At 46.8% G+C, this 27,629-nt stretch overlaps 1 protein-coding gene across 1 annotated transcript in view; it reads left to right on the top strand.

The window, feature by feature from the left end:
• The window catches only part of LOC123745894 (uncharacterized), a 715,884-nt gene that overhangs the window by 305,791 nt on the left and 382,464 nt on the right, over positions 1–27,629 (top strand). Inside the window, exon 2 of the mRNA XM_069317722.1 lies at positions 26,883–27,012. Coding sequence (XP_069173823.1) covers positions 26,883–27,012 — 130 coding nt within the window. The remainder of the gene's footprint in view (positions 1–26,882; positions 27,013–27,629) is intronic.

Raw genomic sequence — 27,629 nt, 5'->3', positions numbered from 1 at the left:
AGAGAGAGAGAGAGAGAGAGAGAGAGAGAGAGAGATAAACAACAGGGGGAAGAGAAAGACAAATTAATACTAATAGTAAACTCAAATATAATGAATTTCCAGTGTCAGACTTGAGATGAGTTGTTTCATATTAACAACTGTTGGCCTGAAGGGTCGTTAGCACCACCGGCGCCATTTTGAATGAACCCTGAGGCAATTTAGGAGAAAAAAAAAAGAGATGAGATTGCGGGAAACACAAGTACGCCGCGCACACGCACGCAAACACGGACCAGGGTTTGATTTCCGGTGAAAGCAGATATAAATGAGTTTTTTTCACCTCATACCTCTGTTCACTTTGCAGTCAATATATTCATTTCAGTTAGCTGCTACGGGCTGCATTCTGAAAATTTGTGCGTGTGTGTGTATTCACCTATTTGTATTGAAAGGTTGTAGCTGATAAAAGTTCAAAGGTATGCCACTAGACTAGTCCCAGAACTAAGAGGCATGAGTTACGTGGAAAGGCTGCGTGAAATGCACCTTACGACACTGAAAGACAGAAGAGTAAAGGGAGACATGATCACAACCTACAAAATCCTCAGACGAATCGACCGGGTAAACAAGGATAAACTTTTCAACACTGGTGGGACGCGAACAAGGGGACACAGGTGGAAACTGAGTACCCACATGAGCCACAGAGACGTTAGAAGGAACTTTTACAGTGTCAGAGTAGTTAACGGATGGAATGCATCAGGCAGTGATGTGGTGGAGGCTGACTCCATACACAGTTTCAAATGTAGATATGATAGAGCCCAGTAGGCTCAGGAATCTGTACACCAGTTGATTGACAGTTGAGAGGCGGGACCAAAGAGCTAAAGCTCAACCCCCGCAGGTGCAAGTGGGTGAGTACACAAGAGCAGGGGTCCGAACGCTAGAAAGGCGGGGTCCAAGAGCTAAATTGCTCGATTCTGCAGACACACATAGTAAATGCAGACACACAACTTCTCTGACCCGAGTGTAAGGGACAAAAACAAAGCGTAACAGCGGCAGTTTCAATGTTATTCCAAGAAGCAGTGTTGCCAGACCGTAAACGGGTTCCCCAACGACCCTCATCTGTGGCAATGCGAGCTTGAAAGTACTAGATTAATGGTGTGTGTGTGGTGTTGGTAACTGTCGGTAGGGAGAGAGGCGTGAGGGTGAGAAACACACTCAGTTAAGTGTGTGTGTGTGTGTGTGTGTGTGTGTGTGTGTGTGTGTATATATATATATATATGTTGTTGAATATTACCGAAAGAATAAGATAAATGATTCTTACACGAATCTTCTCAGTATTTCTTATGTTTTTCTTCACTGTCGAGGGACGTTGAAAAATTAACTCTGCAAAGTTCATTTTCACTATATTTATGGTCTTACGCCTAGGGAAATGTTTCGCAAGACACTCCTTACATTTTCAAAGATAAATTGGTCATACTCTGCCAAGGCAGAGTATGGAAAATACTCAAAGTATTTTCTTTCACTAAGGGTGAGGTGATACGGGACATGATTGAGATGAACAAGTGGATCAATGGCATAATGGGTATAAATAGGCCATTGTGTGTTCTGTGTTCTTGCTTCTTCTGTTTATGTGTTGGTTTCGGGTCTTGAAGTGGGTAGAATATAATTACGTGTTAATTGGCTGTTGATTGCTGTTTTTGTACCTTTTGATGTGAAGGGCCCTCGCTGATGTTGAGTCTCTTGGTGTCGTTGTATCTGTCGATAATTTCTGTGTTGCTTGTTATGATGTCTCTGGTGATGGTCTGGTTGTGTGAGTTGGTTTCTTTTAAGGAGTTCTCTTTGGTGTCTGGAGAGTTCTTCACAAGTAGGTTTACCGTTTTCTTTTTTGTAGTAAATTGTTAATTTTATCTTCCAATATGAGTCTGTGGGGATAACGCTCCTATCAATGATATCTTTCAGGACACTTTCCTCCGTTTTATGAGCCGTCGAAAAGAAGTTCCTTTAAAACAATCTGATAGGAGATACAGGTGTTGCGTTAGTTGATTCTTCAGAGGTTGCATGGCGTGTCACCTATCTTTTAATGACGTTTTCAACATAACCGTTAGAGAAGCCATTATTGACTAGGACCTGCCTTACTCTACAGAGTTCCTCGTCAACCTGCTTCCAGTCAGAGCTGTGAGTGAGAGTTCGGTCGACGTAGGTGTTGACAACATTCCGCCTGTACCTGTCCGGGCAGTCACTATTTGGCATTAAGGCACATTCCTATGTTTGTTTCCTTCCATGCCTGCAGTGTGGAAGCCTCCATTTCTTTCCGTGACTGTTACATCTAGAAAGGGAGGTTCCTATCACTCTCCATCTCGTAAGTGAAACTTAACACCGAATTTTGCTCAAATGCCTCTTTTAGCTGCTGCAGACGTCTGACATCAGGTACCTGCATAAAAATGTCGTCAACGTACCTGCAGTATATGGCAGGTTTCAAGTCCTTGTCAACAAAGACCCTCTGCTGTATGGTACCCATGTAAAAATTCGCAAACAGGACACATAGAGGAGAACCCATGGCGACCCCATCTACTTGTTTATACATGTGACCATCGGGACTCAAGAAGAGTGCCTCTTTAGTGAAAGCTTCTAGTCACTTCCTCAATATGCTCTCTGGTATGTCCAGAGGGGTACAAGCCAGATCACGATACAATCTGTCCATCATCATCCTGATTGTTTCGTCCACAGGCACGTTGGTAAACAGCAACACCACATCCAGAGAGCCTCTCATCGCCGTGGCCTGTGCTCCCCGCAATAGGTCAACAAATTCTTTTCGAGACTTCAGGCTGAAAGCACAAGGCACATAAGGAGTCAGCAGGCAGTTGAGCCGCTTGGCCAGTCTGTATGTGGATGTTGGTATCTGGCTGATGATTGGCCGAAGTGGGTTTCCGCATTTGTAGGTCTTGAAATTCCCATATGCATAACCAGTCCAAGCACTCGGGGGAGTCCAAGCACTCGGGGGAGTCCAAGCACTCGGGGGAGTCCGAGCACTCGGGGGAGTCCAAGCACTCGGGGGAGTTCAAGCACTTGGGGAAGTCCAAGCACTCGGGAGAGTCCAAGCACTCATGAAAGTCCAAGCACTCGGGGGAGTCTAAGCACTAGGGTGAGTCCAAGCACTCAGGGAAGTCCAAGCACTCGGGGGAGTCCAAGCACTCGGGGGAGTCCAAGCACTCGGGAAAGTCCAAGCACTTGGGGGAGTCCAAGCACTCGGGGAAGTCCAAGCACTCGGGGGAGTCCAAGCACTCGGGGAAGTCCAAGCACTCGGGGGAGTCCAAGCACTCGGGAAAGTCCAAGCACTCGGGGGAGTTCAAGCACTCGGGTGAGTCCAAGCACTTGGGTGAGTCCAAGCACTCGGGGGAGTCCAAGCACTCGGGGGAGTCCAAGCACTCGGGAAAGTCTAAGCACTCGGGGGAGTCCAAGCACTCGGGAAAGTCCAAGCACTCGAGGTAATCCAATCACTCGTGGAGTCCAAGCACTCGGGAAAGTCCAAGCACTCGGGGAAGTCCAAGCACTCGGGGGAGTCCAAGCACTCGGGGAAGTCCAAGCACTCGGGGGAGTCCAAGCACTCGGGAAAGTCCAAGCACTTGGGGGGAGTTCAAGCACTTGGGTGAGTCCAAGCACTTGGGTGAGTCCAAGCACTTGGGTGAGTCCAAGCACTCGGGGGAGTCCAAGCACTCGGGGGAGTCCAAGCACTCGGGGGAGTCCAAGCACTCGGGAAAGTCTAAGCACTCAGGTGAGTCCAAGCACTTGGGTGAGTCCAAGCACTCGGGGAAGTCCAAGCACTCGGGGGAGTCCAAGCACTTGGATGAGTCCAAGCACTTGGATGAGTCCAAGCACTCGGGGGAGTCCAAGCACTCGGGGGAGTCCAAGCACTCGGGGGAGTCCAAGCACTCGGGGGAGTCCAAGCACTCGGGGGAGTCCAAGCACTTGGGTGAGTCCAAGCACTCGGGGAAGTCCAAGCACTCGGGGGAGTCCAAGCACTCGGGGGAGTCCAAGCACTCGGGAAAGTCCAAGCACTCAAAGGAGTCCAAGCACTCGGGAAAGTTCAAGCAGTCGGGGGAGTCCAAGCACTCGGGAAAGTCCAAGCACTCGGGAAGGTTCAAGCACTCGGAGTTATGCTCACACAAGCTAATTTTTTTATCCAATATTCGTAGAATAAAATTACTTTTTTTTTAATATATTCTGAGAGTAAGTGGCTATTTATCTTGTATAAGGCGTAGAGCATAAATTTATAATATAATTCCTGAACTAAGATTCAATGTAATTCCGAGATAAGAGGATAAATATATGTTACAATTCCCGGAGAATGCGAATTAAAAAGTATATTTGTATATAATAAAATACAGACTAATGGTTCCCTATTGAAATGGGAAGCTCTCAGTGGCGACTCATGGAGTGATGCTTAACTCATACACTTTATTCCTAAAAGATTGTACTTTTATAATTGGGAAAGTTTATGCAAAAGTTTCCGCACATTAATTACACGAGAGTCACAGCATAACAGACATTATTATCAGGATAAGAAACTTAATTCGTAAGAACTTATACAATTCATTACGATAATAATGGGACTTAACTGGTGTACATCTTTTTCTCACACACACACACACACACACACACACACACACACACACACACACACACACATATATATATATATATATATATATATATATATATATATATATATATATATATATATATATATGCGGAAAATCCACAGAGAAATATGAAATGAGGTGAACGTTTCGGCTTGTTAAAGCCTTTGTCAACACCAGACTTTGTCAGTCTGGTGTTGACAAAGGCTTTAACAAGCCGAAACGTTCACCTCATTTCATATTTCTCTGTGGATTTTCCGCATAAAATGATCAGTGTTTTGTGATCGTCAATTGCATATATATATATATATATAAGGCACAACTCTCCTAAACACGAGAGTGAAGTATACAACTTTAGAACACTTTCCCACCAGGAGACTCGAACCCTAGCCAGCACAGAAGCCTTCCAGCAACTGGCATAACAGGTACGCCTTAACCCACTCCACCACCTGCTCAGACCCTTAAAAGATATGGTAATTTCGGAGTATTTATACACTCCAAAGATCACCACCTCCCAAGAGCACTAGAGCAAGTGAGGGGTCATTTTTACGTTTTTTCATCAAGTCCCTGTTAATATGGGAGAACACTGTGTCTATGCTTAAGGCACAACTCTCCTAAACACGAGAGTGAAGTATACAACTTTAGAACACTTTCCCACCAGGAGACTCTAACCCTAGCCAGCACAGAAGCCTTCCAGCAACTGGCATAACAGGTACGCCTTAACCCACTCAGGTGGTGGATGTGTCGTGGATGTTCTTGATGTGTAGTGCCTCGCAGACGTCGAGCCGCCTGCTATCGCTGTATCTACCGATGATTTCTGTGTTGTTTGCTAAGATTTCTCTGGTGATGGTTTGGTTGTGGGAAGAGGCTATATGTTCCTTAATGGAGCCCTGTTGCTTATGCATCGTTAAACGCCTGGAAAGAGATGTTGTTGTCTTGCCTATATACTGAGTTTTTTGAGGCTTACAATCCCCAAGAGGGCATTTAAAGGCATAGACGAAGTTGGTCTCTTTTAAAACGTTCTGCTTTGTGTCTGGAGAGTTTCTCATGAGTAGGCTGGCCGTTTTTTTGGTTTTATAGTAAATTGTCAGTTGTATCTTCTGATTTTTGTCTGTAGGGATAACGTTTCTACTGACAATATCTTTCAGGACCCTTTCCTCTGTTTTATGGGCTGTGGAAAATAAGTTTCTGTAAAATAGTCTAATAGGGGTATAGGTGTTGTGTTAGTTGTCTCTTCAGAGGTTGTTTGGCGTTTCACTTTCCTTCTTATGATGTCTTCCACAAAACCATTGGAGAAGCCGTTGTTGACTAGGACCTGCCTTACCCTACAGAGTTCTTCGTCGACTTGCTTCCATTCTGAGCTGTGGCTGAGAGCACGGTCGACATATGCGTTAACAACACTCCTCTTGTACCTGTCTGGGCAGTCGCTGTTGGCATTTAGGCACATACCTATGTTTGTTTCCTTAGTGTAGACTGCAGTGTGGAAAACTCCGCTCCTTTCCATGACTGTTACATCTAGAAAGGGCAGCTTCCCATCCTTCTCCATCTCGTAAGTGAAACGCCACACAGAATTCTGCTCAAATGCCTCCTTCAGAGAAATTTCGTGTTAGAATTATTAATCTTACTTTTTCGGTCATATTTAATAATATATATATATATATATATATATATATATATATATATATATATATATATATATATATATATATATAATATATATATATATATAACTATTAGAAAAACTAAGTGTTTTGTCATTAGATTCTGGGGGCATTCTGGATCAAAATCACTTTAAACACAAAGCTCATGTAACATAGATCAAACTTCAATAGAGCTCAAATACCTGTCAGTGAGGAGTCTCTTTGTGGCGGTTGTTGGTTCATTATCCTAATTATCCAGCTGGGAGTGTCTCTGCTCTCCCAGCTGACGTGTTGTTGTATCCAGCTGGGAGTGTCTCTGCTCTCCCAGCTGACGTGTTGTTGTATCCAGCTGGGAGTGTCTCTGCTCTCCCAGCTGACGTGTTGTTTTATCCAGCTGGGAGTGTCTCTACTCTCCCAGCTGACGTGTTGTTTTATCCAGCTGGGAGTGTCTCTGCTCTCCCAGCTGACGTGTTGTTTTATCCAGCTGGGAGTCTCTCTACTCTCCCAGCTGAAGTGCTACATTTATTATATCCTGCTGACGTGCTACAGCAGCTACATCCTTCTTGAGTTGTATTTCATAACATCTAAGTTTATCTGGATAAGTTGGAGAAGAGTGATAAGTAAGTGGGTGAGCCTGAGATGATTGAACTTACTGGACGTGTGATTCCTTTCAGAAAACAAATTATTACATTATTTTGTGAATTACATTATAATGCCATTTTTGTTCCTGGATAAACAAATTATTTACTAATTGCTTAAGCTTAAAAAGAATAGAAAATCCAAATTTTTCCCTCAAACTTTGCTTTTGTGACCGATATTTGGTCACTGATATTTGGAAATTTACTTACCTTCAGTGAGAAAACGAGCGAATTTGGATCTTTTCGTTCCCATAAAGTCATAAAATCAGCTGTGAATCAAAATTAACATGCATATATTACAATGTTTAAAAACGATTTACAAGTGAGTAGTTTTTCTTTTAGATTTAAGATTATACAGTAAATCACGTTCAAGAATCAGCCCTCAAATGTAGTCCCCCATCATGTTCTTCTCGTTATAATGCCCTTGACAGCGGCTTTAAAAGTCCAGTATATCCTGGTGGAATGACTCGTCTTCTTCTTCCAGGAACCCTCCCAAATGTTTTTCTTTAATTTATCAAGATAATCATCAACGGGACATTGAAGGAACATCCTACAGCCCATTGTGCAGGTTCTCTACCAGTCTCTCAGTAAGCACTACATAGTTTTCGGTCATGTGGGTGCCCAAGAAACACTGGACCACTGCGACAAAGCTGTTCCAAGCTGCTTTGTTTTTTCAAGTGACTCTCTTTGGGAATTCCTTGCAACTCCAGGTTCGTCTTTTTCTGTGATCCAACGAAGACACCAGCATGACCTTTGCCTCACACAGCCTAGGGGAAAAAGTCTGGTGGATACTTAAAGGCTGCTAGAGCTGTGGTAAATGGTTAAATAAGGTCCAATTTGATGTACAATGGTGGCTGCAGGAGCACTTTCCCGGGGCCGCACCAGTTTGAGCTACTTGATGTTGTTCCTTCCCCACAGAGGAACAACGTCACAGTGCCTTCAGCGGCACTGGCTCGATGAAGATACTGACACAGTGTGATATGGCATTTTTACACTATAATTAATGTCATAGTGACGCCATATTTAATGGCACAATGACACCATATGTAATGGAATTATGACACCGAATTAAATGGCCCAGTGACACTGCGTATAACCGCATGCCACAATCCTAGGTAACGGTATATTGACACGATATAATATGGTAATAATTCCGCCTCTGTGTGTATACCTGCCCCTGGATATACTGCCGTAGGGACCCTTTGTCTAGTGGAAAAATGGCACCGAATATAAGAATAAATGTCTTCACTATGAGGACTTGTTCTAGATTATATTATACCCGGGGGTGCGGGTATAACCAGGCGTTGACGGCCTTGTCTGTCTGTCTCACACCTGTCTATCTATTCATTCATCTATCTATCCTTCTATTCACTCACCTATATCCATCCATCTACTCATTTATCCATCCATATATCCATCTACCTATCTATCTTTTTAAATTTATCCATTTATCCATCCATTTATGTATCCAGTTTTTAATCTATCTATCCATCCATCTATATATCTATCTATTCACCTATATATATACATCCTTCTATTCAGCCAGTGCCAAAAATCGTGGTGCGGGTCGGAATGTGACCCTGGCACGCTTTTTCATTTTGAATTCTAGTGGTCCCGACAAGCCTATGTTCATCCCATACCCCAGACCATTCCCCTTGCCAATTTGTGTGAAGCTAGCCCCGTGCATCAAAGATTTTTTCCAACATGAAAAAACAAAAATTTACTGGAGGACTTAGGTATTAATTAGTAAAATATTTTAAATCATATATTTGTGAAATAACCTCAAAACTGTAATCACGAAATCTTGGCTTCTATTGTGAAATTTTAAATTCCTCAAGCATAGATATCTGCAGAGTCTTGGCATCTTGGCTTTATCTTGGAATTGTGATGGAGAGTGGGATATGCTTGATATATACGCAGGGTGAGAGCCCTGCTCTCTCTCAAGCCTCGCCACACGACCATTGTGGAGGGAGGAGGATGCTGGAGTACTGTTTGGGGCTGTCTGTCTGTCGTCTAACACGGTTCTCCATCTCGTTCAAAATTCTGATGAATGATAGGTGGGAGGTGGGGGGGGGAGCAGGCATTCAAGGATGGCGGTGGTGCATACTATGGATGGGAGCCAAGATGTGCTTCTAACAAGGTTTCACAACCGCTGCTGTCCAGATCACTATGAGATGTACCGTAGAGCTGTGAGACCTACCGGACTTAGACAGCTCAAGGCACAGTCCTGGGACCATTGCTGTTAATAATTGATGTTCATATGACCCACCCGAGGGAGTGAGGTTGCACATGTCAATGTTTGTGCAGACGACGTGAAGCAAACGAGGAATATAAAAACAAAGATGTACTGCAAGAAGTTGCAGGACCTTGACAACTCCAGGTGTCGGCAAACAAATGGTTGCCGGAATTCAATTCCATGAAGTGTAACGTAATGATGATAGGAAAGGGAGAATGGAGGTGAGAGGGTTATCTACACCAGTGCTATTCAACCTGGGTGGACAGTCCACGTTATAGTGGACGAGATTAAGTGAGGGATGGACTACTGGGTGGACGAGATCCTCACCTGCACGTGTCTGTATAATATACAAGAGACTCTCTCTCTCTCTCTCCTATATTTCTTAAAATACATACTACAAATACATATTTACCTATTGTAACATCGAGGTTGCCACCTCGCCTACTCGCAAGACCCCGATAGTACAACCACGCGAGGGACTGTCTCGCCATTGGCTGTCACGAACCAGGTGGCTGAGTTCATCTGAATCAGCTAAACATCAGTCAGCAAGGCAAAAGTGGGGATATTTTTTACAAGTATAGGGAAAATAAATGCATTTAAACTGAAGGTGAAAAAATGGAAAAGCAATGTAGAGAAGAGATGCTTTTCTGATTTTGAATTATTTGACTCATTTATGAGAGAATGTGGCTGGGAACATGGTATGCAGGCAACACAGCAGACACTGGAGATACATGTGTCACACTTATCAGACACCTGACTTTAATGCAAGAAAACCTTGACTTCTATTTCCCAGACAGTGAGAATGACCAGCTGACCTTGTACATGTGGATGCTTAATCCCTTCACAGATGAAGGAACTGATCACTGTGATGCCCTTTTGGAGCTTCGAGCGGATTATTCACAAAAAACAGTTTTCAAGACATTTAGCCATCCCATGGATTTCTGGGTTACCCTGCTTATGTTCCAGAGTACAAGGATCTAGCTGAGCAGGCAATAGCCATATTTATACAGGTGCCAACATCATATTTGTGTGAGCAAAGGTTCTCTAGTTTAGTTTTGGTGAAGACAAAGAAAAGGAACGCAATCCTAAACTTGGATCCTCTCATGCGAGTTGCAATTGAAAATCGTCTGACACCTCGATTCAACCTAATAGCAGATAAAGTGCAACAGCAGCCACGCCACTGATTTTTTTTGTAAAGGATAACTATTTGTTTAATTATTGATACCGTACCAAATATAACCAACATTGTCTTCAATTTTGGTTTAGTGAAGGAAAATGCGTCTAAATGTCATGCTTAATGATATCTTGTGTATGTTGAGCCTCTTAGTTTGAGATGAGGTGTGCAAATATATGGATGAATATGTAAAATTTAAATATAAAATTAAGAGAAACTGGTTTTTCCTGTTTATATAGTCATAGAAATGAGATATGAAACAGATTTTAATTAAAAACGTGAGATTTAATGACACTTTTTTGGGGTGGGGGGTGGACAGCTCCTACTTAATCACGACTAGAAGTGGACGACATTAAAAAAGGTTGAAGACCATTGATCTACACCATAATGGGATGGCAACAGACCAGGAGTAGGATGGAGAAAAGGGTTTACAAGTGACCATAATTCCCAACCAGGTGCAAATATAAAGTATAACATTGTCTGCATCTGGGGGGTTGTTAACATTGTCTGCATCTAGGGTGTTGGTAGCACTGTCAGCATCTAGGGTGTTGGTAACACTGTCAGCATCTAGGGTGTTGGTAACATTGTCTGCATCTGGGGTGTTGGTAACATTGTCTGCATCTGGGGTGTTGTTAACATTGTCTGCATCTAGGGTGTTGGTAGCACTGTCAGCATCTAGGGTGTTGGTAACACTGTCAGCATCTAGGGTGTTGGTAACATTGTCTGCATCTGGGGTGTTGGTATCATTGTCTGCATCTGGGGTGTTGTTAACATTGTCTGCATCTAGGGTGTTGGTAACACTGTCAGCATCTAGGGTGTTGGTAACACTGTCAGCATCTAGGGTGTTGGTAACATTGTCTGCATCTGGGGTGTTGGTAACATTGTCTGCATCTGGGGTGTTGGTAACATTGTCTGCATCTGGGGTGTTGGTAACATTGTCTGCATCTTGGGTGTTGGTAACATTGTCTGCATCTGGGGTGTTGGTAACACTGTCAGCATCTGGGGTGTTGGTAACACTGTCAGCATCTGGGGTGTTGGTAACACTGTCAGCATATGGGGTGTTGGTAACACTGTCAGGATATGGGGTGTTGGTAACACTGTCAGCATCTGGGGTGTTGGTAACACTGTCAGCATCTGGGGTGTTGGTAACACTGTCAGCATCTGGGGTGTTGGTAACACTGTCAGCATCTGGGGTGTTGGTAACACTGTCAGCATCTGGGGTGTTGGTAAACACTAGACCGTCAGTTAGAAATATTGAAACAGGGAACTTGCAGGTGGAATTATACACAACATATGTCAGACCGGAACTTGATTATGCAACTCCGGCCTGTAGCCCACAACTGGTGAAGTATGAATCCCAATTTTATAAAGTACCGAAAATTATATAATAGAATAACTGGCAGCGCTCAGAGGGATAATCATTGAGGAAAGGTTTATATAACCAGGCCTCACAACAATGGAGGGGGAGAAGAAACAGAGTGGACATGATCGCAACTTACAAGATACTGAGGGGGAATTTTTAAGCCAGCCTGTCAAAAATTGAGAGAATATAGAACAAGAGAACGTAAGCGGAACGACCAACGAATGTATGAACATAGACTTAACAAATGGTCAATAAGTTATGGAAGACATTTACGCCTACAACTTCAAGCATTTCAACAACTTCGTTAGAACTGTTAAGCTATTATTAAGCAACGGGTAGAGGAAGAGTTATAGGCGGGGTCTGAAGAGCTAGACCTCCTGCCTGCACTCATAGGTAGGTACACACGCCCCGAAGCAGAGTGGTCAGCGCCCGTGATTTATAATCCACCGACTCGGGTTTTTTTTTCCCCGGCCGAGATAGGAACCATTCGGCTGAGTTTATTTCATCTGATGCCTCTGTTCGTCTAGCAGGACATGGGTAAAGTAAGTGAGACAGCTGGTATGGGTGTCACCCTGGTGATGTACTCACCTAGGGAGCCGGTCGGCCGAGCGGACAGCACGCTGGACTTGTGATCCTGTGGTCCTGGGTTCGATCCCAGGAGCCGGCGAGAAACAATGGGCAGAGTTTCTTTCACCCTATGCCCCTGTTACCTAGCAGTAAAATAGGTACCTGGGTGTTAGTCAGCTGTCACGGGCTGCTTCCTGAGGGTGGAGGCCTGGTCGAGGACCGGGCCGCGCGGGACACTAAAAAAAGCCCCGAAATCATCTCAAGATAACCTTATTGTGCTTGCTGGGGTTGAGCTCTGGCTCTTTGGTCCCGCCTCTCAACTATCAATCAACTGGTGTACAGATTCCTGAGCCTCCTGGTCTCTATCATATCTACACTTGAAACTGTGTATGGAGTCAACATCCACCACATCACTGTCTAATGCATTCCATCTGTTAACTACTCTGACACTGAAAAAGCTTTTTCTAACGTCTTCGTGGCTCATTTGGGTACTCAGTTTCCACCTGTGTCACCTTGATCGCGTACCACCCGTGTTAAACAGTTTATCTTTCAGGAACAGTTTCAGGAACCTGTGTAAGAAATCATTCTGAACCTTGTATACCACATATGTAAGACCAATCCTGGAGTATGCGGCCCCAGCATGGAGCCCGTACCTTGTCAAGCACAAGACGAAGCTGGAAAAAGTTCAGAGGTATGCCACTAGACTAGTCCCAGAACTAAGAGGCATGAGTTACGTGGAAAGGCCGTGTGAAATGCACCTCACGAGACTAGAAGACAGAAGAGTAAGGAGAGACATGATCACTACCTACAAAATTCTCAGAGGAATTGACTGGGTAGATAAGGATAAACTGTTTAACATTGGTGGTACGCGATCAAGGTGACACAGGTGGAAACTGAGTACCCAAATGAGCCACAAAGACGTCAGAAAGAACTTTTTCAGTGTCAGAGTAGTAGACAAATGGAATGCACTAGGAAGTGATGTGGTGGAGGCTGACTCCATACACAGTTTCAAATGTAGATATGATAGAGCCCAGTAGGCTCAGGAGTCTGTACACCAGTTGATTGACAGTTGAGAGGCGGGACCAAAGAGCCAAAGCTCAACCCCCGCAAGCACAACTAGGTGAATACACATGCTCATAAACGCACACCAGCCTGTCACAACGATTGGGAGAGAGAGAGAGAGAGAGAGAGAGAGAGAGAGAGAGAGAGAGAGAGAGAGAGAGAGAGAGAGAGGGAGAGAGGGAGAGACCATCCACGGTTCAAACTGAACCGAAGCTTCAACACGGTCACAGGAGGACAAAATGTTAGTGAAGAATCAAGTAATCAAACAAAACGAGAGAAAAAGCAAAACACAGTTCAACAATTGCTTCAGACACGAGCGACCCGCAATGCTTTTGTCTGTATCAATTCAAGAACGACAACTGTTCACTATTTCTTCTTAGGTCACTGCTGATCCACCTTGTGGAGTCAGGTCACTGCTGATCTACCTTGTGGAGTCAGGTCACTGCTGATCTACCTTGTGGAGTCAGGTCACTGCTGATCTACCTTGTGGAGTCAGGTCACTGCTGATCCACCTTGTGGAGTCAGGTCACTGCTGATCCACCTTGTGGAGTCAGGTCACTGCTGACCCACCATGAGGAGTCAGGTCACTGCTGATCCACCTTGTGGAGTCAGGTCACTGCTGATCCACCTTGTGGAGTCAGGTCACTGCTGATCCACCTTGTGGAGTCAGGTCACTGCTGATCTACCTTGTGGAGTCAGGTCACTGCTGATCTACCTTGTGGAGTCAGGTCACTGCTGATCTACCTTGTGGAGTCAGGTCACTGCTGATCCACCTTGTGGAGTCAGGTCACTGCTGATCTACCTTGTGGAGTCAGGTCACTGCTGATCTACCTTGTGGAGTCAGGTCACTGCTGATCCACCTTGTGGAGTCAGGTCACTGCTGACCCACCATGAGGAGTCAGGTCACTGCTGATCCACCTTGTGGAGTCAGGTCACTGCTGATCCACCTTGTGGAGTCAGGTCACTGCTGATCCACCTTGTGGAGTCAGGTCACTGCTGATCTACCTTGTGGAGTCAGGTCACTGCTGATCTACCTTGTGGAGTCAGGTCACTGCTGATCTACCTTGTGGAGTCAGGTCACTGCTGATCCACCTTGTGGAGTCAGGTCACTGCTGATCTACCTTGTGGAGTCAGGTCACTGCTGATCCACCTTGTGGAGTCAGGTCACTGCTGATCCACCTTGTGGAGTCAGGTCACTGCTGATCCACCTTGTGGAGTCAGGTCACTGCTGATCCACCTTGTGGAGTCAGGTCACTGCTGATCCACCTTGTGGAGTCAGGTCACTGCTGATCCACCTTGTGGAGTCAGGTCACTGCTGATCTACCTTGTGGAGTCAGGTCACTGCTGATCTACCTTGTGGAGTCAGGTCACTGCTGATCCACCTTGTGGAGTCAGGTCACTGCTGATCCACCTTGTGGAGTCAGGTCACTGCTGATCTACCTTGTGGAGTCAGGTCACTGCTGATCTACCTTGTGGAGTCAGGTCACTGCTGATCCACCTTGTGGAGTCAGGTCACTGCTGATCCACCTTGTGGAGTCAGGTCACTGCTGATCCACCTTGTGGAGTCAGGTCACTGCTGATCCACCTTGTGGAGTCAGGTCACTGCTGATCCACCTTGTGGAGTCAGGTCACTGCTGATCCACCTTGTGGAGTCAGGTCACTGCTGATCCACCTTGTGGAGTCAGGTCACTGCTGATCCACCTTGTGGAGTCAGGTCACTGCTGATCCACCTTGTGGAGTCAGGTCACTGCTGATCTACCTTGTGGAGTCAGGTCAATGCTGATCTACCTTGTGGAGTCAGGTCACTGCTGATCTACCTTGTGGAGTCAGGTCACTGCTGATCCACCTTGTGGAGTCAGGTCACTGCTGATCCACCTTGTGGAGTCAGGTCACTGCTGATCCACCTTGTGGAGTCAGGTCACTGCTGATCTACCTTGTGGAGTCAGGTCACTGCTGATCTACCTTGTGGAGTCAGGTCACTGCTGATCCACCTTGTGGAGTCAGGTCACTGCTGATCCACCTTGTGGAGTCAGGTCACTGCTGATCTACCTTGTGGAGTCAGGTCACTGCTGATCTACCTTGTGGAGTCAGGTCACTGCTGATCCACCTTGTGGAGTCAGGTCACTGCTGATCCACCTTGTGGAGTCAGGTCACTGCTGATCCACCTTGTGGAGTCAGGTCACTGCTGATCTACCTTGTGGAGTCAGGTCACTGCTGATCTACCTTGTGGAGTCAGGTCACTGCTGATTCATCTTGTGGAGTCAGAGTCACTGCTGATCCACCTTGTGGAGTCAGGTCACTGCTGATCCACCTTGTGGAGTCAGGTCACTGCTGATCCACCTTGTGGAGTCAGGTCACTGCTGATCCACCATGAGGAGTCAGGTCACTGCTGATTCATCTTGTGGAGTCAGAGTCACTGCTGATCCACCTTGTGGAGTCAGGTCACTGCTGATCCACCTTGTGGAGTCAGGTCACTGCTGATCCACCTTATGGAGTCAGGTCACTGCTGATCCACCTTATGGAGTCAGGTCACTGCTGACCCACCATGAGGAGTCAGGTCACTGCTGATTCATCTTGTGGAGTCAGAGTCACTGCTGATCCACCTTGTGGAGTCAGGTCACTGCTGATTCATCTTGTGGAGTCAGGTCACTGCTGATTCACCTTGTGGAGTCAGGTCATTGCTGATCCACCTTGTGGAGTCAGGCCACTGCTGATCCACCTTGTGGAGTCAGGTCACTGCTGATTCATCTTGTGGAGTCAGAGTCACTGCTGACCCACCTTGTGGAGTCAGGTCACTGCTGATTCATCTTGTGGAGTCAAGTCACTGCTGATTCATCTTGTGGAGTCAGGTCACTGCTGATTCATCTTGTGGAGTCAGGTCACTGCTGATTCATCTTGTGGAGTCAGGTCACTGCTGATTCATCTTGTGGAGTCAGGTCACTGCTGATTCATCTTGTGGAGTCAGGTCACTGCTGATTCATCTTGTGGAGTCAGGTCACTGCTGATTCATCTTGTGGAGTAAGGTCACTGCTGATCCACCTTGAGGAGTCAGGCCTTAACTCCTTATCCACCTTGGGGAATCGAGCACCCCCCCCCCCTCCCTCCATTATTGACCTCCGCGCTATGTGTAGGAGAAAAGATCTCCAACACAGAGAGCCGGTCGGCCGAGCGGACAGCACGCTGGACTTGTGATTCTGTGGTCCTGGGTTCGATCCCAGGCGCCGGCGAGAAACATTGGGCAGAGTTTCTTTCACCCTATGCCCCTGTTACCTAGCAGTAAAATAGATACCTGGGTGTTAGTCAGCTGTCACGGGCTGCTTCCTGGGGGTGGAGGCCTGGTCGAGGACCGGGCCGCGGGGACACTAATAAAAGCCCAGAAATCATCTCAAGATAACCTCAAGATAAGATAACACTGTCATGGAGGACAAAATAAATGTAAATATGCTAGTTATCACTGTAAATGTTACAAAGCAACCACATCTATGGTAGAAAATATATATAAGAAACAAAACAGCCCATGTTTTCCCAGCCATCTTTCATCTGTGATCTTACCAGAAAGGTCTGAAGAACTTGGGTTTTATTTCTCCCCTTTCCCAAGGTTATGCACTTTAGGTAGGCAAGTTTTACCTTTGAATGATCCTATTCTAAGAAGTTAGTATCTCTTTGAGTAGCAGAATGCCTTCGTCAGTGTTCCACGCAAGACATTCATATTCACTCGTAAAGAACAAGATGGGTAATGAGCTAGGCAAGAGAATACCTAACTAACAGCTGTTGGAGAATAATAGGGAGAGAGATGAGAGAAAAATGAAGAGAAGGGGAACTATCAGGAGGAAGCGCCAAGCCATCACGACTATATAGCACTGGGAAGGGGTCAGGATAAGGATTTGGGATGGGACGGGGGAAAGGAATGGTGCCAATCAACTTGGACGGTCGGGGATTGAACGCCGACCTGCATGAAGCGAGAAAATGAAGAGAATTAACAGTGATTATTACTAATACCCCGTACTGTTCCTGATAAGATAATGATTAAACTAAGGAAGAGTAATCGCACATGTCGACGTGGACGATGGAAAACTAATGAGACTAATCAGAACACAAGGTCGACATTGCAGTAGATCTCGGGCTCCTGGAAATCGGGGGTCTGGAGCTGAGTCTCTACTTACGAGCACATTTCTTCAGCCCGTCCTCCAAACAAAGACCCAAAAGTGATTCCATGCACCCACCAAACCCCCTGTTTATGAATGAAAAGCGGTTTACACACGACTCACAACTGCTGACGTTCGAACATATCCGGAACAAGTGCTTCACTGACTAATTTTGTTCGAATCACAACGCTATAAATGCTTCACCCACATACTACAAATACAAATAATCGTCAACAGAACCTAAACACCTAACCTAACCTATGCCTATATATGCACAATATGCTAATATATTATAATATTAATTTATACTTGAGAAAATTCCCGTTTTGAATGAACAGCATATTAAAATTTATGAATGCGTCTGTGGGGTTGACCGCTGGATGTAATGGACTTGAGTCGAGGACGGGTTGATTTCTTAGCGCATGTATGTGAACGCATACGCACTCTCACACGGCTCTCAACAACCTCAGCTGTAACTGCGTTATTAACAGTCGCACGCCGAACAGAATTAACATTATTCTGTGTAAACAAACACATTCACTGTTTGATTACCTTCTCCTACGTTCGTAGGAGAAGGACTGGAAGACTGGAGGAGGGATGGGAAAAAAGATGGGATGGAAGAGATGTGAATGAACAGAGGGAGGAGAGGGGAGATGTGAATGAACAGAGGGAGGAGAGGGGAGATGTGAATGAACAGAGGGAGGAGAGGGGAGATGTGAATGAACAGAGGGAGGAGAGGGGAGATGTGAATGAACAGAGGGAGGAGAGGGGAGATGTGAATGAACAGAGGGAGGAGAGGGGAGATGTGAATAAAGAAGGAATGAGGGAGACAGCAGTTGGCGTAACTTAATATATTTTGTCCTACATTACCTTACAAACAACAATAAACAAACTCTCCCAAACTCGCCTCAAATAATATATCACTTAAGCCCAATCACCTCAACAATCTGTCCATATAGATACCTTGATATTTATTTCACGACAGAAACAAAAACATTGTAAATTAATATATGTCTGTCGGTCATGAGCTGTATTGACGTGTAATTAAGGATGTTGCAGGAGGCAATAACTATCTCAGTAGGGATGCTGTGGCCACAGGGGGAGGGAGGACCCCCACAGGGGGAGGGAGGACCCCCACAGGTGGGAGGGGGGAACCCACAGGGGGAGAAAGGAACCCACAGGGGGAGGGAGGAACCCACAAGGGGGAGGGAGGAACCCACAAGGGGGAGGGAGGAACACACAGCGGGGAGGGAGGAATCCACAGGGGGGAGGGAGGAACCCCTCAGGGGGAGGGAGGAACCCCACAGGGGGAGGGAGGAACCCACAGGGGGAGGGAGAACCCTAAAAGGGGGAGGCAGGAACCACACAGGGGGAGGGAGGACCCCCACAGGGGGAGGGAGGACCCCCACAGGGGGAGGGAGGACCCCACAGGGAGGAGAGGAACCCACAGGAGGAGGGAGGAACCCACAGGGGGAGGGAGGAACCCACAGGGAGAGGGAGGAACCCAAAGGGGGAGGGAGGAACCCAAAGGGGGAGGGAGGAACCCACAGAGGGAGGGAGGAACCCCACAGGGGGAGGGAGGACCCCACAGGGAGAGGGAGGACCCCACAGGGGGAGGGAGGAACCCACAGGGAGAGGGAGGACCCCACAGGGGGAGGGAGGAACCCACAGGAGGAGGGAGGAACCCAAAGGGGGAGGGAGGAACCCAAAGGGGGAGGGAGGAACCCACAGAGGGAGGGAGGAACCCCACAGGGGGAGGGAGGACCCCACAGGGAGAGGGAGGACCCCACAGGGGGAGGGAGGAACCCACAGGGAGAGGGAGGACCCCACAGGGGGAGGGAGGAACCCACAGGAGGAGGGAGGAACCCAAAGGGGGAGGGAGGAACCCACAGGAGGAGGGAGGAACCCAAAGGGGGAGGGAGGAACCCAAAGCAGGAGGGAGGAACCCACAGGGGGAGGGAGGATCCCACAGGGAGAGGGAGGACCCCACAGGGGGAGAGAGGAACCCACAGGAGGAGGGAGGAACCCAAAGGGGGAGGGAGGAACCCAAAGGGGGAGGGAGGAACCCACAGGGAGAGGGAGGACCCCACAGGGGGAGGGAGGAACCCACAGGGGGAGGGAGGAACCCACAGAGGGAGGGAGTAACCCAAAGGGGGAGGGAGGAACCCACAGAGGGAGGGAGGACCCCACAGGAGGAGGGAGGAACCCACAGGAGGAGGGAGGAACCCACAGGGAGAGGGAGGAACCCACAGGGAGAGGGAGGACCCCACAGGGGGAGGGAGGAACCCACAGGAGGAGGGAGGAACCCAAAGGGGGAGGGAGGAACCCAAAGGGGGAGGGAGGAACCCACAGGGGGAGGGAGGACCCCACAGGGGGAGGGAGGAACCCACAGGGGGAGGGAGGAACCCACAGGGGGAGGCAGGACCCCACTGGGAGAGGGAGGAACCCACAGGAGGAGGGAGGAACCCAAAGGGGGCGGAAGGAACCCACAGGGGGAGGGAGGACCCGCACAGTAGGAGGGAGGAACCCACTGGGGGAGGGAGGACCCCCACAGGGGGAGGGAGGACCCGCACAGTAGGAGGGAGGAACCCACAGGGGGAGGGAGGAACCCACAGGGGGAGGGAGGACTGAGAATGGGGCCAATAGGGAGGGAAGGAAAGATGCAAGTAGGAAGGAAACGGTGGAAGGGGGTGGTAGGGAGAACCGGTGTAAAGACCGAATGAAGGAGAGAGAGAGAGAGAGAGAGAGAGAGAGAGACAGAGAGAGAGAGAGAGAGAGACAGAGAGACAGAGAGAGAGAGAGAGAGAGAGACAGAGAGACAGAGAGACAGAGAGAGAGAGAGAGAGAGAGAGAGAGAGAGAGAGAGAGAGAGAGAGAGAGAGAGAGAGGAAGCAGACGGAACGGTGAAAGAATGAGAGGAAGAGAGGTAGGGAGAGAGAGAGAGAGAGAGAGGAAGAGAGGTAGGGAGAGAGAGAGAGAGGAAGAGAGGTAGGGAGAGAGAGAGAGAGGTAGAGAGAGAGAGAGAGAGAGAGAGAGAGAGAGAGAGAGAGAGAGAGGTAGGGAGAGAGAGAGAGAGAGAGAGAGAGAGAGAGAGAGAGAGAGAGAGAGAGAGAGAGAGAGAGAGAGAGAGAGAGAGGTAGGGAGAGAGAGAGAGAGAGAGAGAGAGAGAGAGAGAGAGGTAGGGAGAGAGAGAGAGAGAGAGAGAGAGAGAGAGAGAGAGGGAGAGAGAGAGAGAGAGAGAGAGAGAGAGGGAGAGAGAGAGAGAGAGAGAGAGAGGTAGGGAGAGAGAGAGAGAGAGAGAGAGAGAGAGAGAGAGAGAGAGAGAGAGAGAGAGAGAGAGAGAGAGAGAGAGGTAGGGAGAGAGAGAGAGAGAGAGAGAGAGAGAGAGAGAGAGAGAGAGGGAGAGAGAGAGAGAGAGAGAGAGAGAGAGAGAGAGAGAGAGAGGGAGAGGGAGAGAGAGAGAGAGAGAGGTAGGACTTAGGAAGTTTTTTTATATTATTATTGTTTTCTACCACAGACGTGGCCACACATTTAGAATGCTAACCAGCATATATACATTTTCTTCTTAAGCCTAAGTGACAAAGAGACCGTCACTAAACAGCTGACAGGGGGAGATATCTTAGTATCTCCAGTCCCTGGAGATACTAAGATAAAAAAAGTGACCAAGATTAAAACCAAATATAAGTCAATACAAAACATAAAACATATGTGAAGAAAAAAATAACAGAAGGCGTACTTGTAATGTAATTGTTTGCTTTGTAAATATGTGTTTTTTAATTCAGGACACATCCGCATATAGGACATTATTATTATTATTATTTCGGAGATTAATCACATTAACGTGATATATCAAAGAACAAATCCATAGGAGCCGTGATGAGGGTTCGAACCTATGTTCCCATACGCACTCTCGTCAACTGTACCACAACATGGTAAAAGAATTGCAACCTGGATTTCTACTCCCGTGGATTTGTTCTTTAATTCAGAACACATCCACATCCAGGATATTATTATTATTATGTTAATGTTACTCTGTGCATTGAAGTAGAAGCTAATTCTACTTCTACTCAGAGGTAGAGCTGCTTTTTGAGAGAGCCCGAGTGCTTGGGGGGGGGGGGCTGGGGAATTTTCTGAGACCCCGGTTAGGCTTCAGTGGAAGCCTGGGGACCCTTGTGGGTGCAGTAGCCCTCCAGGTTGCCATTCTTGTACCATGTCGTGGTATAGTTGACTAGAGCGCGTCTGGGAACACTCATAGGTTCGAACCCGTATACAACTCTTTTTATAGCTAAAAAGGTGAACAACAGCCGGAAACATCCGACACATTTCCTGCAGACCTTTGAAAATTTCTATATAATGTCCAAGTCATCACAGCTTAATGCCCAAGTCCTCTCTGCTTAATGTCTAAGTTCCCACAGCTTAATGTCTAAGTTCCCACAGCTTAATGTCTAAGTTCCCACAACTTAATGTCTAAGTTCCCACAGCTTAATGCCCAAGTCCTCTCTGCTTAATGTCTAAGTTCCCACAACTTAATGTCTAAGTTCCCACAGCTTAATGTCTAAGACTCACGAGACTTGATCTTGCAACTAAATCCAACTTACTTTTAACAATCATCTTTTTTCTAACTATTTATACCAGTGTGACGTACCGCCCTCTTACAAATTACGTCGATTTTCGCACGTATGCGCTACGGCCAAGTATCGACGTAATTCAAAATGGAAATGTATTTTCCAATTAAATTTGGCAATGTATTTATTCAAAACACCAAGTTAAGGTTCCTCTGGTAGGTCAGGAGGGAAGGAAGTTCTCCTAAGGTTTCAAAACGTCATGAAAACCGTTAATTGAAAGTTTCCTCTCCTAACAGCCTAAGCCAGAGGACCCAAAACAGAAAACGGGACAGTACGTCACTTTCGTGAGCCGATTTCATTTTGAGTTACGTCGATTTTTTAGTCTGCGCATACGAGCGGAAAGCGACGTTATTTGTAAGAGGACAGGTTGATCTTCAACGGTTAAAATAGGGTTTTCATTGAATACTTAACAAATTAAAAATACAAGTAGGGTTATGAGGACAGATACCTGGGATATGAGGACAAGTACCTGGGTATGAGGACAAGTACCTGGGGTATGAGGACAAGTACCTGGGGTATGAGGACAAGTACCTGGTGTATGAGGACAAGTACCTGGTGTATGAGGACAAGTACCTGGTGTATGAGGACAAGTACCTGGGGTATGAGGACAAGTACCTGGGGTATGAGGACAAGTACCTGGGGTATGAGGACAAGTACCTGGGGTATGAGGACAAGTACCTGGGGTATGAGGACAAGTACCTGGGATATGAGGACAAGTACCTGGGGTATGAGGACAAGTACCTGGGGTATGAGGACAAGTACCTGGGGTATGAGGACAAGTACCTGGGGTATGAGGACAAGTACCTGGGGTATGAGGACAAGTACCTGGGATATGAGGACAAGTACCTGGGGTATGAGGACAAGTACCTGGGGTATGAGGACAAGTACCTGGGGTATGAGGACAAGTACCTGGGGTATGAGGACAAGTACCAAGGGTATGAGGACAAGTACCTGGGATATGAGGACAAGTACCTGGGATATGAGGACAAGTACCTGGGATATGAGGACAAGTACCTGGGGTATGAGGACAGATACCTGGGATATGAGGACAAGTACCTGGGATATGAGGACAAGTACCTGGGGTATGAGGACAGATACCTGGGATATGAGGACAAGTACCTGGGATATGAGGACAAGTACCTGGGATATGAGGACAAGTACCTGGGATATGAGGACAAGTACCTGGGATATGAGGACAAGTACCTGGGGTATGAGGACAAGTACCTGGGGTATGAGGACAAGTACCTGGGGTATGAGGACAAGTACCTGGGATATGAGGACAAGTACCTGGGATATGAGGACAAGTACCTGGGGTATGAGGACAGATACCTGGGATATGAGGACAAGTACCTGGGGTATGAGGACAAGTACCTGGGGTATGAGGACAGATACCTGGGATATGAGGACAAGTACCTGGGGTATGAGGACAAGTACCTGGGGTATGAGGACAGATACCTGGGATATGAGGACAAGTACCTGGGATATGAGGACAAGTACCTGGGATATGAGGACAAGTACCTGGGGTATGAGGACAGATACCTGGGATATGAGGTCAAGTACCTGGGGTATGAGGACAAGTACCTGGGGTATGAGGACAAGTACCTGGGATATGAGGACAAGTACCTGGGATATGAGGACAAGTACCTGGGATATGAGGACAAGTACCTGGGATATGAGGACAAGTACCTGGGATATGAGGACAAGTACCTGGGATATGAGGACAAGTACCAAGGGTATGAGGACAAGTACCAAGGGTATGAGGACAAGTACCAAGGGTATGAGGACAAGTACCAAGGGTATGAGGACAAGTACCAAGGGTATGAGGACAAGTACCAAGGGTATGAGGACAAGTACCAAGGGTATGAGGACAAGTACCAAGGGTATGAGGACAAGTACCTGGGGTATGAGGACAAGTACCAAGGGTATGAAGACAAGTACCAAGGGTATGAGGACAAGTACCTGGGGTATGAGGACAAGTACCAAGGGTATGAGGACAAGTACCTGGGGTATGAGGACAAGTACCTGGGGTATGATGACAAGTACCAAGGGTATGAGGACAAGTACCAAGGGTATGAGGACAAGTACCAAGGGTATGAGGACAAGTACCAAGGGTATGAGGACAAGTACCAAGGGTATGAGGACAAGTACCAAGGGTATGAGGACAAGTACCAAGGGTATGAGGACAAGTACCAAGGGTATGAGGACAAGTACCTGGGGTATGAGGACAAGTACCTGGGGTATGAGGACAAGTACCTGGGGTATGAGGACAAGTACCTGGGGTATGAGGACAAGTACCAAGGGTATGAGGACAAGTACCAAGGGTATGAGGACAAGTACCTGGGGTATGAGGACAAGTACCAAGGGTATGAGGACAAGTACCAAGGGTATGAGGACAAGTACCAAGGGTATGAGGACAAGTACCAAGGGTATGAGGACAAGTACCAAGGGTATGAGGACAAGTACCAAGGGTATGAGGACAAGTACCAAGGGTATGAGGACAAGTACCTGGGGTATGAGGACAAGTACCTGGGGTATGAGGACAAGTACCAAGGGTATGAGGACAAGTACCAAGGGTATGAGGACAAGTACCAAGGGTATGAGGACAAGTACCAAGGGTATGAGGACAAGTACCAAGGGTATGAGGACAAGTACCAAGGGTATGAGGACAAGTACCAAGGGTATGAGGACAAGTACCTGGGGTATGAGGACAAGTACCAAGGGTATGAGGACAAGTACCAAGGGTATGAGGACAAGTACCAAGGGTATGAGGACAAGTACCAAGGGTATGAGGACAAGTACCAAGGGTATGAGGACAAGTACCAAGGGTATGAGGACAAGTACCTGGGGTATGAGGACAAGTACCTGGGGTATGAGGACAAGTACCTGGGGTATGAGGACAAGTACCTGGGGTATGAGGACAAGTACCAGGGGTATGAGGACAAGTACCAAGGGTATGAGGACAAGTACCAAGGGTATGAGGACAAGTACCAAGGGTATGAGGACAAGTACCTGGGGTATGAGGACAAGTACCTGGGGTATGAGGACAAGTACCAAGGGTATGAGGACAAGTACCAAGGGTATGAGGACAAGTACCAAGGGTATGAGGACAAGTACCAAGGGTATGAGGACAAGTACCTGGGGTATGAGGACAAGTACCTGGGGTATGAGGACAAGTACCAAGGGTATGAGGACAAGTACCAAGGGTATGAGGACAAGTACCAAGGGTATGAGGACAAGTACCAAGGGTATGAGGACAAGTACCAAGGGTATGAGGACAAGTACCAAGGGTATGAGGACAAGTACCTGGGGTATGAGGACAAGTACCTGGGGTATGAGGACAAGTACCTGGGGTATGAGGACAAGTACCTGGGGTATGAGGACAAGTACCTGGGGTATGAGGACAAGTACCAAGGGTATGAGGACAAGTACCAAGGGTATGAGGACAAGTACCAAGGGTATGAGGACAAGTACCAAGGGTATGAGGACAAGTACCAAGGGTATGAGGACAAGTACCAAGGGTATGAGGACAAGTACCAAGGGTATGAGGACAAGTACCAAGGGTATGAGGACAAGTACCAAGGGTATGAGGACAAGTACCAAGGGTATGAGGACAAGTACCAAGGGTATGAGGACAAGTACCAAGGGTATGAGGACAAGTACCAAGGGTATGAGGACAAGTACCAAGGGTATGAGGACAAGTACCAAGGGTATGAGGACAAGTACCAAGGGTATGAGGACAAGTACCTGGGGTATGAGGACAAGTACCTGGGGTATGAGGACAAGTACCAAGGGTATGAGGACAAGTACCAAGGGTATGAGGACAAGTACCAAGGGTATGAGGACAAGTACCAAGGGTATGAGGACAAGTACCTGGGGTATGAGGACAAGTACCTGGGGTATGAGGACAAGTACCAAGGGTATGAGGACAAGTACCAAGGGTATGAGGACAAGTACCAAGGGTATGAGGACAAGTACCAAGGGTATGAGGACAAGTACCAAGGGTATGAGGACAAGTACCAAGGGTATGAGGACAAGTACCAAGGGTATGAGGACTAGGGGTGAAGATACAGTAGGTTTTATACAACTACAAAATGTTAACAAGATATTCCATAGTTGACAAAATCAGTAGAGTGAGATCTGCACCCACCAAACACACATCGAAACTACGACGTTGGTACAACGTTCGAACAAGTTTTAACCCTTCCTAACCAGTTATAACAACCAATATAGCAAGTTGTAACAACGTTCTAATACGTCATAAACACGTTAAGCCAAAATGTAACAACTTTATTACAAGTTGTAACAAGCGGAAAATAGAGACAGTTTCGGTTTGTGTTTCCAGGGCAGCGCTCCTGATTCTTGTTCTTCTAAAAAGGCATCATGTGATGTCCACCTTATTTTTACAACTTTTAATTATTATTATTATTATTATTATTATTATTATTATTATTATTATTAGTTATATTAGTGTTTTATTGTCCAGGAAATTGGTTTTATCTTATTTAAATTTTAACAGGTTTGAGAGATCATTAACTATATAAATTGTAAATTCTAGATGATTACATTTGTCGTGGTATTTAATCCTTTCATTCCTCTTTTTACGCTTGTTCTCTCTCTCTCTCTCTCTCTCTCTCTCTCTCTCTCTCTCTCTCTCTCTCTCTCTCTCTCTCTCTCTCTCTCTCTCTCTCTCTCTCTCTCTCTCCTGAATGAGTCCCATTTTGTGTATTTTTACTCTCTCACTTTCTCTTCATTATTTTTTCCGACTCTCATGAGTCGGAAAACCTGTCTTTCTCACCTTGACTGACTCTCACTCTTCCTGTGACAGGTCCTCTGGTGGGTGTGACCGTCGGGCGAGGTGACACGGCCAGACTACCGTGTCGCCAACCACACTACGTCGACGACACCCTCAACCTGGTCCTCTGGTACCTCAACCACACCTCCAGGCCCTTCCTCAGGTGAGTCACCGGCCGGCAGGTTGAGTCCTCGAATGGTCAGGTCAGTCACGGGGTTCTTAGGTGAGTCAGGGGTTACGTCTCTCCTTTTCAGGTGACTCATCAGAGGCTCAGATGAGCCACACACTTACTCACTGCCACACACTCACTCATTTCCTTCTGTGAATCTCCTCAAGACGCCAGTTTTTTTCCACTGGAAAATCACAGGATCTTTTCCTCTCACATTTTAATAATTCCAGCGACGGTCCAGGAACTAGATGTGATTCTGTGATTATGTAGACTCTTCTGTTCCAGGAAATCTCAGATTACATTACTTTTATTATCTTAAAACTAAATTATTCCCTCTGTACCTCTCGGACTTCGACAATCTCGTTCCAATAGAGGACGCGGCGCCTTATCTTAGTACCGATGGAGGCACAAACGTTCACAGTGCCACTTAGATACGCTACGTATCTATACGTATACGTATAGTCTGGGGTCACGCGATCTGGACAATTGTGTCTTTGACATGATTCGCATTCGCATGACTCCCTGGCCTCTACAAGACTTGGTCAATCACTGTGTTATTAGAGGACGCACCGGATATTATATCTTTGTCTTTGCTACATCATTCTCCGGGG

This window comes from Procambarus clarkii, chromosome 88, assembly GCF_040958095.1.
Source record: "Procambarus clarkii isolate CNS0578487 chromosome 88, FALCON_Pclarkii_2.0, whole genome shotgun sequence".
NCBI lineage: Eukaryota > Metazoa > Arthropoda > Malacostraca > Decapoda > Cambaridae > Procambarus > Procambarus clarkii.
This window is presented reverse-complemented; position numbering and strand designations above follow the sequence as displayed.